Raw genomic sequence first — 15,385 nt, 5'->3', positions numbered from 1 at the left:
ATGAAAATCGCTAACCCTAAGCCTTTTTATACAAGTTTTTTGCTGCTTACAAAATTAGGGCTAGAATAATAGAAAAATAGTAAGCGACACCTTTTACAATATAAGATCATTTTTAGCTTTAGGGGCACTACCCCCAAAAACCCTCAACACACATAGACCCCATAGGTGTGTGCCCCCAAACCCTCATAGAAATAATATGGGAAGAAAATCGCACTGAATAATCCTCGAAGTCTTATTAGGCTCCACATCACAATAATTTCCCACTTGGAGACTGATTAGAGTCCACGACAATAACTGTCCACTTGGAGACTGATCATCATACTGCTAAACCTATAGCTTCCACTAGAATATCAAACTAACCTAGATCATGCTATCATTTTATTTTGTTCAGTCTAGAAGACCAACTGAAGCTAAAGAGGAATCCAACTTCTCCCTTATCACTATCTTTGTAAATATATCCACTAGATTATTGTATGTATTTGTCTTCTCTAGCTTTAACTGTTCATCATCCAAAACTGATCAAATGAAATGGTACAAAAACTATATGTATTTTGTCTTTGAATGCATAACTGAATTCTTTGCAAGGTGAATGGCACTCTGGCTATTTGGAAACAAATAGTTATCCCTCTATGGGTGTCCCAACTCTTCCAAGAAGAATTGAAACCATATCATCTCCTTGGTTTCCTCTATACTAGAAACATACTTTGCCTCTATAGTAGAAAAACATTAACCTTCTGTAACCTAGAAACCTAGCTCGTAGCTACCCCACTAATAGTAAATACACAACCTGTAGTACTCCACTTGATATCAATATCCTCTGCCAAAACTGAGACAAGATATCCCTATAAATCAGAAGTAGATCCCCCAAAGTGTAAACACTTACTGGATGTTCCTCTCAAATATCTTATAATCCATTTAACTACATTCCAAATCTCAACAAATGATTCACAATTGAAGGTTTTGAGAAAAGAATAACTCACCTTCTTACCAGTCCCTACTTCCTCTGGAATACCATAGCCCAAAGGAGTAGAGGGACCTCTATTAATCAAATATACAACAGTATTAATAGCCTCTACCCACATGTTTAAGGGCAACCCTTCATGCAACCTCATGCTTCTTGCACACTCCATTATAGTCATATTCATGTGTTTAGCCACTCCATTTTCATATGGAGTCCTTGGAACAGTTTTCTATCTACAAATACCATTAGCAGAGCAATATTCTTCAAATTCATGACTGCAATACTCACCACCATTAGCAGATCTAAGACATTTTAATCTCTCTCTAGTCTCATTTTCAACCAAGCATTTTCATCTCTTAAAAGTTTGAAATAGATCAAATTTATGTCTAAGAAAATAAACCCATACTTTTCTAGTTGCATCATCAATAAATGTAACATAATAATGAGAGCCACCAAGGGAAGATACCTAAGTTGATCCCCATACATCTGTATGCACAAGATCTAATTTCTCACTTTTCTTTTCCTTCCTAGTCTTCATAAAACTCACTCTCCTTTGTTTTCATACACACAAATTTCATAGAAATCCATATTGACACATTTTTGACTTGGTAAATATTGCTTTGAATGAAGTATTTTCATACCTTTCTCACTCATGTGCCCAAGTCTGTTGTGCCATAGCATTGTATCAAAATCTACAATAGCTATTTGTTCTCCTTGCTCAACTACAACAACTATTCTTGAATACTCATTTTGGTCAGAAACAATCAGAGTAGAAGGAACAATATAACCTGTACAAAGATATAAGGTTCCTACTTTCATACCTTTTTCTACTACAAGGGAATTTTTTCAAACCTTCCAATTTTTATAATTAAAAGTAATTACACAACCCCAATCACTGAGTTTCCCTACTAAAATAAAATTCCTACTCAGCCTTGGAACATCTTACCTCATGTAGTAGCCAATTATTTCCATTTTGCAACTTAATCTTAACTTTTCCCTTGGCAAAAATTTGGCAGGGTTCATTATCCCCCAAATAAACAAGCCCAAAATCCCCTTGGACATAATAAATGAAATAATCTCTATGACGTGTAGCATGAAATGAAGCACTAGAATCTAAAACCATGAATCACCAATAGTTTCTAAAGACAGAATCAAAGAATCCTCTTCAGATTTTTTGCTTACCATATTTTCTTCCTTGTTCCCTTCTAGTTTATCTCCTTCATTGTTCTTTCGAGTCTAACAATCTTTCTTCTTATGCTCTATTTTACCATAGTACTAGCAATATTTCTTCCTATGCCCTATTTTACCACAATACCAGCAATCTCTCGGTCCTCTGGATTGAGACCTCTTCCCATTTTACTTTCCTCTTGATTTCCACAATTTTTGGAATTATTTCCTCTTTCAGTCGTTTTGCCTCTACTTTGTGCATTCAAAGCACTTCCTAATGTAGATACACCTAAGGTTTTCCAACAAGTTTCCTCACTGTAAATGACATCGATCGCATCATCGTATTTGAGGGTATTAGATCCAGAAATAGAATTACTCACAATCATTACCAAGCCATTCCATATTTCAGGAAAAGAACACAAAATTAAGAGAACCCTAATTTCCTCATCAAAATTAATAACCATAGAAGATAACTAGCTAGTAATAGTATTAAACTCACTTAAATGATCTACAACATATCCAACTTCTACCATTTTCATATTAAATAAATGCTTCATGAAAAATACCTTACTTGAAGTGGAGGGATTTTCATAGAATTTTGCTAGGGTTTCCATCAACTCTTTCATCATCTTTTCTTTTGTAATGTCAAATTCTACCGATGCTGCCAGGCATAATTGAATTCTTTCAAGTTCATTTCTATCTAAAAGGATCCTAGTCCTCATTTGTCATAGTTCCCTGGTTTTTTAGTTTTTCCTGCCAATGACTTCCATAAATCCTTCGGATAAAGATAGCCCTCCATCTACATCTTCCATAACTAAAAATTTTACCCATTAAACTTATCAACCCTCAACTTACCCTTGTCTACCATCACTTCCACTCAAATGTGAGATCTTCTTGTATAGGATCGCTAAAAAAAATGATGGCCATCTGTCTAAGAAAAATGATGACCATCTGGCTCTAATACCACTTGTTAGGATTAACCTCAAACATAAATAGTTACATGCAAATATAATCAATATGAGAAAATAATAGATCACACATAGGAGAACACAAGACAACAAGATTTAACGTGGTTTACCCAATCCCTAGGCTATGTCCACCAACAACAAGTCCAATATTATTATTTTCTAGTGATTACAACCTAATCACAATTCATAATCCCTTACAACTCAATACTACAAAAACAACCAATTTTCGCTGCCCACTGACCCCATCTTGGGGGCACTTCCCACAAACCCCCGTAGAAATAATATGGGAAGAAAATTGTGCCAAATAATCCTCTAAGTCTAATTAGCTCTACATCACCATAATGTGAGCACCTAAATATGTGGGATATATTAGGTATATAGAGAGAAGGAAAGATTGAAGGGGATGATGGATGGATAGAGAGGGATATTTTTTTAGATATGGAGGGGGGAGAGGAAGATATAAATAAAGATCAATATAGAGCCAGAAGATTGGAGAAAAAAATGATAGATAGATAGATAGAGAGAGATAAAAATGTAAAGATAGAAATCAATATAGGGGGGTAGATAGGGAGGTGTAAAGAGGGAGAGATAGACAAGATACAATAGAACGATATATAAATGGTGAGATAGATTAGTAAAAAAATAAGGAGATTTAGAGAAGATGAGAGGGAGAGACCAAGAAAGGGACAAATACTTATCTTACCTTCAATGCATTTGCAGTGTACACATTGTACACTAAGGTGCGATTGCTAGTTTTAATGATAATTCTTGACTTGGCATCATGCTTTGCCTCTCTTATTGGTTGTATTTTTAAGCTTCTAGTATTGAGCCATATAATGAAATAATGGTTAAAAATGGTTGTAGAAGAAATATATCTTTTATCCCTTAAAAATGTTGGTTTCTCTTTTATTTTATCTTTGACTTGGGTGTTGGAAGCTTTAACACAAATGACATCTTTCAAGCTCAATGTGCTATTTAGAAATATTTTACTATTTCATACAAGACTTCATGAGTTTATTTATTTTTTATTACATTTTTTCTTTTCGTACTTTGATCATCTCCATTTATAAAAAAGCTAATAATAACTAAAGATTTGAAACTTGATGACCGATGGTATCCCATATTTCTTTTGCTTCCATTATTGACCTAGTTTTGCTTGGTTTACATAGAAAAAAATTCAGTTCACATTTTCAAGAAATAAATGGATGTCCCCTCTAAAATTTCTTCAGATATCTCTACTTCCACCAACAAAGTTTCTCATAATGAGTACATTCTTTGAATCATGGTACTTCTTTCTTCCATTGGTGTTGTAAAAAAAAAGAGCATAGTAGATCATGGTGACACTCCCCAATACAAGTATGGCCTCACTAGCCTCTCTAAGTTTCTTGTCAAAAATGGTGCCCAACAATCACGTGCACCTATTGTGTTGGTGAGTAATGTAAAGTGTGTAGTAGATGGTTATCAACATCTCCATGACTCTATCATAGATGGCTTCGATGCATTCACAAAAGCCCATGAGATGAACTTATTCGAGTTCATGAGGAAAAATCCTGAACCAAACATGATTTTCAATGAGGGCATGGCTAGTTATAAAGGCCTTTTAATGGATTTTATGGTGAAGATTTATGATGGGTTTAAGAGCTTCAAGAGTGTAGTGGATGTTGTGAGAGGGTTAGGCTCTGCAATATCTTTAATTGTGGAAGAATATCAATGCATTCATGGCATAAATTTTGACCTTCCTAATGTTATAGGGATTGCCCCACCCACATAAGGCCAATAACAAAATTCTATCTTTAAGCTTTCATAGATTCTTAGCAATGAGAACTTACATGCTAGCAATTATAACATTGGAGGATGCTTGCAAAGTTCACCAAGAATACAAATCAAGGTATATTTTAGTGGCTAATATTTACAAATTGGCTAATTTTAGAATTTTTTGGCTAGTAATTTGGCTAATAATTTAAGATTTGATACAACCTAAATCACCATAGTTTTATAAAATTCAATTCTAAAATATTTAAAATTGCTCAATAATTTATTTTATTGAAAATTTTAAACTTAAATATTTGCCACAACATTGGTTAGATGATTAGATTAGAGTCATCTATATATAATATATTAATTGAGAAATTATATTTAACTAACCAATAATTATCATAATTGTTAGTTACTTTAGGGATATATCGCCAATATTTAGTTTTCACTATTGATTTAAAGTATATGTAATGATCGTTATAATATTCCACAAGGTAAAATAATGTTCAATTTTGATTTGTAATATTCCATGGTGGCTAATTAACTTCCAATTATTATTGAGATTCATCAATATTTTATACCAAAAAAAAACTACAATTCAAAAATAATTGCCAATATTAATCATATTTAGAGTAAAAATTTGAGAGATTCACTAATAGAAATAATAATAATTTTTTAAATAATGAAAGGTTTGCCAATATTTTATATATATATTTGGAGGATGGTTTTCTTAAAGTTTACCCTAATACAAATTTCTTTTACAGTTTTGTGTTATTCATAGAAATTAATTAATGTTGTAGGAGTGGAGAATGTGGAAGGTAATATTTTTTAAAAGATTCCTTCAATAGATGCCATTTTTATGAAGGTAGTAATAGTTTTTAAAGCTTTTTTTATTAAAATTTAAGTTCAATTTTCAAATGGTGGTGTAATGAAATGTTTCATTATTATGTATTGAGTGGATTTTACATGATTGGGATGATGAACAATATATAAAAATCTTAGAAAATTGTCATGAGGCAATGTCAGAAGATGGGAAGGTATTAGTTATTGATTTCATCATTTCGAAAAAAGAAGGAATCAAGAGACAAGATGGATTACTATTTGATATCTTAATGATGGCTACTTGCATAGGGGGGAAAGGAAAGAACAAAAGAGGGATTTGAGAACTTCTTTTACAAAGAAGGATTTAAAAGTTACAAAATCTTCAAATTACCTTTCCTTCAAACACATATCAAAATTTCCAAGTAATAAATAGAAATTTCAAGTAAACAAGTTCCAAGTAATAATGAATAAGATCTTCTATGTGACAAAACATTATGGTGTATGTGGTATTTTCCACTACACATAATTGAAAATAATAATAAAATTATTTATAGTTTTCTAAATAATAATAAGTTGGGATTTGTGTGTAACAAAAATATTGTGTTGTACGCTATATCTTCCACTCACATAATTGAAATCATGCAATATTTTACCAATATAAGTTGGCACTGTGAACATCAATGACATAAATGAGCTATTTGGTGTTGATAAAAATGTGTGCAAAAAAATTTAAATAAAAATATAGCAATTAGTTATTTAGTGTTGATAAATGAGTTATTTAGTTGTATGCAATATGAGTAATAATTTTGTGTTCTTTTGATTTTTGTATATTTTTAAATTAATAGATATATAAAGGGGTAGTTCTATTTTTTATGATTTTGTGCAAAATTAATTATATACTTTTCATTTAACTATTTATTTTTAATTATCTTTATAGTTTAAACTATATCACTATTAAATATTGAAAAATATTTTCATTTTCTTGGAAAAAATTAGAATATAAAAAATTTTCCATGAACTTGATAATATATTTATTGCCCTTCCTGTTTAATAATGTTTCGTGAGCATCAAAATAGAAGTTATCAAGTACAATTCTATAAATATTTGTTGGAAAAATATTTTCCTTAATCCTATCAGGAAATTTGTGAATCAAAAAATGTAACTTGCATTGCTTAAAAAGGACATTCATCCATTTCTTTAATAAGAGATAACATGTAGGAAATAGACTATCAAAATTCTTTTAGATTATACAAATGCTTTGAAACAAAACTCTTCAACTAGGCTTTGCACAATTAAGTTACTCTTTGACCAAGGAACAAGTTAAACATAATTTTTTAACAACATTGATTTTTTTCAGTATTAAATAATTATTCATTTTAAAAATTAATGTAGGAGCATTTATGAGGTGTTATAACTGTGCTAAAAATTAAATATTTTTAAACTTAGCATTTTCTAACATTAATTTATTTAATCTTATAATACTTCTTTTTTATTTTCTTACACATAATATTTTATCTTTTGATGTGACCTAATGTGACAAGTTTTCATCATTAGATTAGAATTCTCACTTTGTAGTAGAGATTCTTTATCTTGTGTTAACATATTGGGTAGCATATGTATGAGGTTGAATAAGTTTTATGAAAATGAAAAAATCATATGAGAAGCTATAACATATAATATTTTAATTCTATGTAAAAGTGGCCATCTGTCAAGAATAATTATTACATGGATAACGTGGGATCCCCAATCACATAACAATCAGGTATAAGAGGGTGGACTTTTAATAATAAGCTATGATTGATTCTATTACAAGTTAGGTGTTGTTAGGCCCATTAGATTTTGTCATGTCTATAAGGTGTGTAAGAGCATTGAGCACAACTATTTATAAAATATAAAATGCTTTCAAGTTTGTAGTTATGAAATATCTATGCTTGGAAATTTTGTATAAGCATCATTTTCTTTCTTATAAGTTGAAAATGATAATGAAAATGAATATATTATTCAGAGAGAACATAAGACTATGTAGGAAAAAATGTAAATTAAGTAAAGTAAACCTAAGTTCATCACGTAATTTAACACCTCAAAGGGGAGTTTAAGAAAATAAATCCCATGTCTAATGTAAATAGATATTAGAAGATTAGTGCCAAATAAGTGATTAAGGGGAACTAATGTAGAAAAGGTCTAATATGATAGAATTAGAGAAATAATGCAATATTTGTATATGTTGTAATGTAGAAAGAGCTATAAAATGAAATTAGAACACTAGATTTAAAAAGTAGATGTGTTGAAACAAAGAAGGTTATTATAGGACTCATCTTAAAATGAATATTTTTGAATCTGATTTCTTGATGTTTGCACAACTCCAACTGTTGAATAATCCGATCCCCAAACCTGAAACTATAAGATTTTCAAAACCCCAAAATTGCTTGGCTAGTTGGCAGAGTCAAATTTTCTTAGTAGAAATGACTTTAGGTAGCAGGGAAGAAATACAACCCTAGTCAATAGTCTTTGAATAAAAAACAAGTTTTGAAGCTTTGAAGATTGATGGAAAGGGTATTTAAATCTGTAATTTTTCTTCCCATTGAGATCTAAAACTTGCAAAATAAAGGTATTCTTATTTTATTGATGGGGTTTTTCCTTGATCAAACCCTAACTAAGGAATTAACCTTAAAATAGAAAGAAATGATGAAACATAAAGTAGATACACAAATTCAACTTACAATAGTAGGATCTCTTAAATTGAATCCAATGATCTCTTTACAAATTGAATTAGATCAAGAGGAATGAGGATGAATGGATATAGAAGATGCAAAAAAGGATCTTGCAAAATGTATTAGAGAAGATCTAGAATGCTAGAAAATCTCCTTCAATTTCTTGAATGCTTGAATCCTTGATATTCAATGGAGGAACTGTTTGAATGCTTGAAAACTTGATTACTCAATAACATAAAATTTTGAATGCGATATAATATTGTGTGTAGGTGGGGTAAATGCTAGAAGTTGGGTTTCACTTTTGGGCAAAAGGTGGAAGAGTTTTTGTTATTTTTGGAATTTCTTGTCAATTGATATCAAAATTTGCAGCACGTAAAGATTGAATATTAGAAAACTTTAGTAATAGAAATTGTAGTGTGCTTAGAGTCTTCTTTTTTCATTTATTTGTATACCCATATGATAGAATTTTTTTTTGGTATGCATCTTTAATAATTGCTCTTTCAAAAGTGCCTAAGTCAGGATCATACCACACCTGTGTACAAACACCATAATTTGAGACAAATTAATGATTTTTTGTAAATCCTTCTATAGGAAGTTATCTAGCACTCCAAAGATTGATGGCAATATTTTTCCTTAATTTTTTATTATATAGTTTATTTTTTATTAATTTTTAATTAGATATTAAGCTAATTTTTAAAATTTCTCATGTACAGAGACCATAATTTGATTAAAATTTTACTTTTTTCAAAAATTATTTTTTTCAACTTAGAAATAATTGTACGTAGATTGATGTCATATAAATTAATTTAGGAAAAAACATAAAATGAAAAAATAATTAAAGTTTTAGTGAACTTCACTATTTTACATTTAGGTACCACCTTTGATTAAAAAATAAAGTAGAAATAAAAATTAAATCATAACGCTAGAAAATCTATATTTGTTGACTTAGGAGAATGAGAACTGTAATGGGTTTTCCATCAAAAAATTTGATTAGGAAGACCCTCTAAAAATTACAAATGGCCCAAATTTGTCAATTTAATGCCTTGACCAAATCTTCAAAGGTGAAGGCATAGGTTTCATCCCACCAAGCCTAAACCAAACCAAAAACTGAGGTGGGACAAAAAAATACCACCTAATGTTTTATGAAACTGGTGCTTATTATTTGAAATTCTAAAAATGGGCACCCTTTTTAAAAAGAAAAATCAACATTTTAAAATGAATTTTGAATAACAAAATAAATTAAAATATGCACTCGATTTTTCAAAATAAAAAATGGGTGTAACACATTGTACGAGTTTGAAACCTTAAGTCCTAATTCTACAAGAACACTTAGTTTGGGTTGAATGAGTCAATCAATTGAACATTAGGTTCAGATTACAAAGGTATGACATCAAGTTCAAACTACATTTTAGGGTTCCCAAGTTCTTAAAATGACTATGATACTATCCCTTTTAACACAGTACTAGATCAATCATTAGAAGAATCTAATTCTACCTTTAAAGGTTAATCTATCATAATATACTAATACTTAATTCTTAGTGTTATCATAACCAATTTGGATCTACTCAAAAACACTAAATTATTCACCATATGACTAATTACAACATACATATTATCTTCTAACATAATCAAACTTATCTCATCAACTTATCTAGTTAACCTTAATCTATAACACTTCCAAAGCATTAACATCTTCTGATTTTCAAATTTCTAACTTAAGCCCCATATATTTAATTATTTTTGTTTGTTAAAATTCATCCTATAATTATTAAGATATCCAAAACAAGTCATCAAATAATAACCCATCACTATACAAACTTGAAACCACGGTCTCAAGACATTTCTTAACATTATGCAATTCTAAGTCATGGCCCTTCTACAACTAAAACCCATTTAATATATTCACTAATAGATTTAAATTCAAATTCATTATAAAATGTAATTCCTAATATAACTAGATTAAGTTTACTATCTCATAGTAACTATAAAACAATAGTTAGCAAAAAACACTAATATAATGGAATAATCTTAATTCCAATCATATTTAAAATACATAATAATGAACACTAAATACTAATTATATGACACACCCATTTTAAGCTTTATTGATTTTAAAATTATAAATATAAATTTTCATTTTCATACTTATTAAAAAAAACTAAATTTCAATGCACTAAATAAAATCCATTTATTCCTAAACTAGAACAATCATACCCTAATCCTTATTAGCTACTAACCCATTAATCTAATCATTCTTTGGTCAACTTTCCTTTATAACACAAGATCTATTAAACATATTGAATTTTTATTACTTAAATCCTAACTTTTTTATTAACTACTAACCATCATTAATAGTTACTAAAATAATCCTAACCACATTCCATCTACCTACCCACCCCTTTCCAACTTTTTCCCCACCTCTTGGTGCACTTTACCAAGTGGTGAACATTGCCCAAGGGTGATGCACCCGTCCCATGCTCATAAGTTGGGTGGCATCTATCCACCAGAATATGTGCACTACATTTGATATTTTTAATTTATTAATTAATTTAATAGTCACACAATGTGATTTTAAAATTAATTAATAAATTAAAGAAAATGTCAAATCTGGTGCATATATTGTGGTGGATAAACATTGCCCATGTATTTGTTCTTATAGTTATATTATTTACATAGGTTTGAATAACTATTAAAAAAAATTATAATAACTAAATAAATAATGATCTTAATAAGGTGAACAAAACTATAATTAAAAACCTTTCAATTGAAAGAATATTTTATAATATATATGTAATAATATTAATGTTTATGGCTTTTTAGATGACTATATAGTTATATAAAATTATACTAGCAATCACACCTTATTTCTACTACAACAAGTTTAGTAATTTTAAAATTCTATCTAACCTATCAAAAAATATTTCAATTAAATCTTCAATGTATTACAATTTCAAAAATCTTTTTTGATTTAGATTGAGCTACTTACATATACATATACATACATACATACATACATACATACATACATACATACATACATACATATATATATATATATATATATATATATATATATATATCTTCTATTTCTAATTCTTTTCTAAATTATTAAATGCGATACATCACATTAAGAAAGTTACTCCTTTTATATCAAAAACAAAAAAACAACTACCTTTTTGTGAGTAGAAGGAACAAGAATTTTATCTAATCAATTTTATAGCTTACAAAAAAAAAACCAATGGTGAATATTTCGTGAAGTCAAATTCTATGGTGTTTTTTTAAAATTTTACAAGTTCCCATTTTTCTCCCTCAGTCAAACACATTTATTTATAAATTTAGTTTTTTTGCTAGATTTGTAATGTAGTCAATTTATTTCTTGATATTTATGCATATAATGTTTGTGATGCTACATTATGACCATGAATTTATGTAATCTACATTTTTGCAATATGTATATTGCTATTATATTATATTACATGAGATTAAATTTCATTTATAGGGAAAATTATAGACATTTTTTTTAAGATTGTGAATGAGAAAGAATTAATATGAATTTAATATAAGAAGTAAACTTTTATTAGGGGAAATGACTTAGTAAACACTTAGACTAACTTCATGCATCTATATTTTTTAACTTCAAAAGTGCCAAACAAGTTCTTTACTTCACCATAAAATAAAGGTATTGTTTTCTAAGAATACAATGTTTCATGATAGGGGAAAAAACATATAAAGGTCCATCATTACATCAAGAATTTCGTCCAACCTCCAACAAAAAGCAATTAATCTCAAATATTATAAAATAAAATGACTAAATAGACTAAATTTGTTATTTCGTAATTTTTTATGAATTAAGAGTAAACCTTTTTAGTGGCCATTCAAGGAAGTATTAATGTAAATCTTGATATAAAACATAATATAATCTTCATGACTTTCTAGTTCAACAAGAATTTTTCAACATCCAATGAAATATTTATTTATTTATGAACTCAATAAATTATTTTGATAACAACATTTTCATTGAATAATTATTATTTTTGCACTATGTAAACCTGAGACTAAATCCTCAGTAAAATTTGTTAATATCCCGCAATCAACGTTTCATTGAAACGCTAGGATATTTCTTTGATGCATTTTTGTCAAAACAATTGAGCTGCCTTGCCTGTGATTCCACATTTTGGATATCTTAAAATCATAGAGCCATTTTACCAAACAATTTACATACTCCGTCAAAGATAACATATTTGTACACATGTAACTATAAACAAAGTTTCTCTATCATTTACGCGGTCATGGGTGTCCATAGCCTGCTTTGAAGCTCCCATTTTCACTCAAAGCCACAGGTTGGAAGTTTTGTTAATTTCTTTTCAACACATGCATCCTGCAGTCAAAACGTTCCAATTTAATACGACACTTCTTTGAGGCGTCTGGTCAAGCGGTTCATGTGCGGCGTTTATGTTTCCACATGTTTCCAACTGTAACAATTTTCAAGCAGATAGCCGCTGCCTTGTGAACCGCCCACCTCCCTTTGGTTCATGCACTACGATTTGGAGTTTCCCATTTTCAAGTAGCCAAGTCAAAACATTGGTTTGAAGGCAAATTTAATACCATTTAAACTCACCTAAAGTCACACGTCGGCGAACGTATGAGCATTGGGTGAAACGTAGTATAGACAATGCCCCAACTTTTCTATAAATTGACAAAGTTTGTATTAGATGAGGCAAACTATGGCTTCTTCAGAGTCTTCCATGGAAGCGCATCTCGCACTCTATGAAATCACTCTTTTAGCAGCCAAGCCAATGGCCCTTCGGGCTGCTATTTTACTTAACATTCCTGATATTATTGCCATCCATGGTGGTGATAATCCCCTGAGTGTCGAGCAAATTGCTTCACATATTTCTACTTCCACCAACAAACCTGCCCATACTGAGTACTTGTTTAGAATCATGAGGCTTCTGGCTTCCATGGGAATCTTCAAAGAAGAGAACACAGTAGATCATGGTGACACTACCCAATACAAGTATGGCCTCACTACCCTCTCTAAGTTTCTTGTCAAAAATGGTGCCCAACAATCATGTGCACCTATTGCGGTGGCCATTAATGTAAAGTGTGTAGTAGATGCTTATCAGCATCTCCATGACTCTGTCATAGATGGTGTCCATCCGTTCACGAGAGCCCATGGGATGAACTTATTTGAGTACATGAGCAACAATCCCGAGCCAAACAGGATTTTCAATGAGGGCATGGCTAGTGATACTGGCCCTTTAATGGCTTCTGTGGTGAAGATTTATGAGGGGTTTAAGAGCTTCAAGAGTGTAGTGGATGTCGCAGGAGGGGTTGGCTCTGCAATATCTTTAATTGTGAAAGAATATCCACACATTCATGGCATCAATTTTGACCTTCCTCATGTTATAAGTACTGCTGCTCCCATACAAGGTCGGTAACAATCTTCTATATCTAAACTTCCATAGATTCTCACCAATCAAGACTTGCATGTTAGCAATTATAACATTAGAAGATGCTCACAAATTTGATCACAAATACAATTATTATTATTATTCATAGAGATTTAACATTGCAGGGATCGACAACGTGGAAGGTAATATGTTCGAAAAAATTCCTTCAGCAGATGCCATTTTTTTAAAGGTATTTTTACTTTTTAATGTTTTCTTTAGTTGAAGTTAAAGTTAGGTTAAAGTTGAGTTTTCAAATGGCAGTCTAATGAAATGTTTCATTGTTATCTATATAGTGGATTTTGCATGATTGGGATGATGAACATTGTATAAAGATCTTAAAGAATTGTTATGAGGTATTACCATATAATGGGAAGCTATTAATGGTTGATGTGGTCATTGAGAAGAAAGAAGGATTGAAGAGGCAAGCTGGATTACTGTTTGATATCGCAATGATGGCTGCTTGCATAGGTGGAAAGGAGAGAACCGAGGAAGAATTTAAGGACTTGTTTGACCAAGCAGGATTCAAAAGTTACAAAATCTTCCAGTTACCCTTCCTTCAAACACTTATAGAAGTTTCTAAGTAATAAATGGAAATATAGGTTAAACAAGTGCCAAATAATAATAAATGAATAAGGCCTTGTATGTGACAAATCATTATGTTGTATGTGATTTGATCCACTATTTATAATTGAAAATAGTCAATATTTTATTTGTAGTTTCTTAATGAATAATAATAAGTTGGGATTTTTGTGTGTGACCAAAAAATTGTGTTGTATGGGTAATATTTTATAGGTATAACTCAACATTGTGAACATGAATGACATAAATGAGTTATTTAATGGTCATTTAAATATGCACAACAATAAATTTTAAATCAAAATATAATAATGAAAAATTTTGTTATATGTAATAGGAGTAATTATTTGTGTAGGTTTTTTTTTTGTATATTTTAAATTAAAAATTATATAAAGACAATGTTCTATCTTTAATATTTTGTGAAATATTTGTTATATAATTTTCATTTAAATTATTTATTTTTAATTATATGTCTAATCTTAACCATATTGCTATAGATTGTTTGAAGATTGAATAATGAAAAAGATTTTTTATTTTCATGGGAAATGTAGAATATAAAATATTTTGTACATATTTATTGCCTTCATTATATAATATTGTTACCTCATCATTTAAATAGAAGTTATAAGTAAAATTTTATAAATATTTGTAGAAAAAATAGTTTTTATAATTTCATCAAGAAATTTGTAAATAATAAAATATAACTTGCAATGTCTTATCAAATGAGTTTGACCCATTTCTTTAAGTTGCAAATTTAACTTTATCAGTATATAATTTTAATATGTGAAATTAAATAATTTTGTGATATCTCTTCATATATTAGTATAATTAATTATATAATCCAACTAAAAATAATGTTATAGTTAAATTAAAATTATGTTTAAATTTAGTATTAGGTTAGGCAAAGTCAAATCTATAGTTTATAGTTATGTTAAAGAATTTTGTCCGTAATGTAAAAAGAAACTTGAGAGT

General features: G+C 29.7%; 1 protein-coding gene and 1 pseudogene across 2 annotated transcripts in view; both read left to right on the top strand.

Annotated features, from left to right (window-relative positions):
• The window catches only part of LOC149555626 (flavone 3'-O-methyltransferase 1-like), a 121,038-nt pseudogene extending 108,144 nt beyond the window's left edge, over nt 1–12,894 (top strand). Inside the window, exons 3-4 of the transcript XR_016364486.1 lie at nt 5,808–5,888; nt 12,769–12,894. The product of XR_016364486.1 is annotated as a flavone 3'-O-methyltransferase 1-like (transcript). The remainder of the gene's footprint in view (nt 1–5,807; nt 5,889–12,768) is intronic.
• Nucleotides 12,895–13,083: 189 nt separating this feature from the next.
• LOC149555625 (caffeic acid 3-O-methyltransferase-like) lies at nt 13,084–14,552 on the top strand. Its single transcript, XM_089829745.1, has 3 exons — nt 13,084–13,817; nt 13,963–14,027; nt 14,131–14,552. The coding sequence occupies exons 1-3, from the start codon at nt 13,097–13,099 to the stop codon at nt 14,419–14,421; spliced, it is 1,077 nt and encodes a 358-aa protein (XP_089685871.1). The 5' UTR covers nt 13,084–13,096; the 3' UTR covers nt 14,422–14,552.
• The last annotated feature ends 833 nt before the right edge of the window (nt 14,553–15,385 follow it).

Source organism: Cupressus sempervirens, chromosome 5, assembly GCF_028749045.1.
Source record: "Cupressus sempervirens isolate cs-2001-9-10 chromosome 5, ASM2874904v1, whole genome shotgun sequence".
NCBI lineage: Eukaryota > Viridiplantae > Streptophyta > Pinopsida > Cupressales > Cupressaceae > Cupressus > Cupressus sempervirens.
This window is presented reverse-complemented; position numbering and strand designations above follow the sequence as displayed.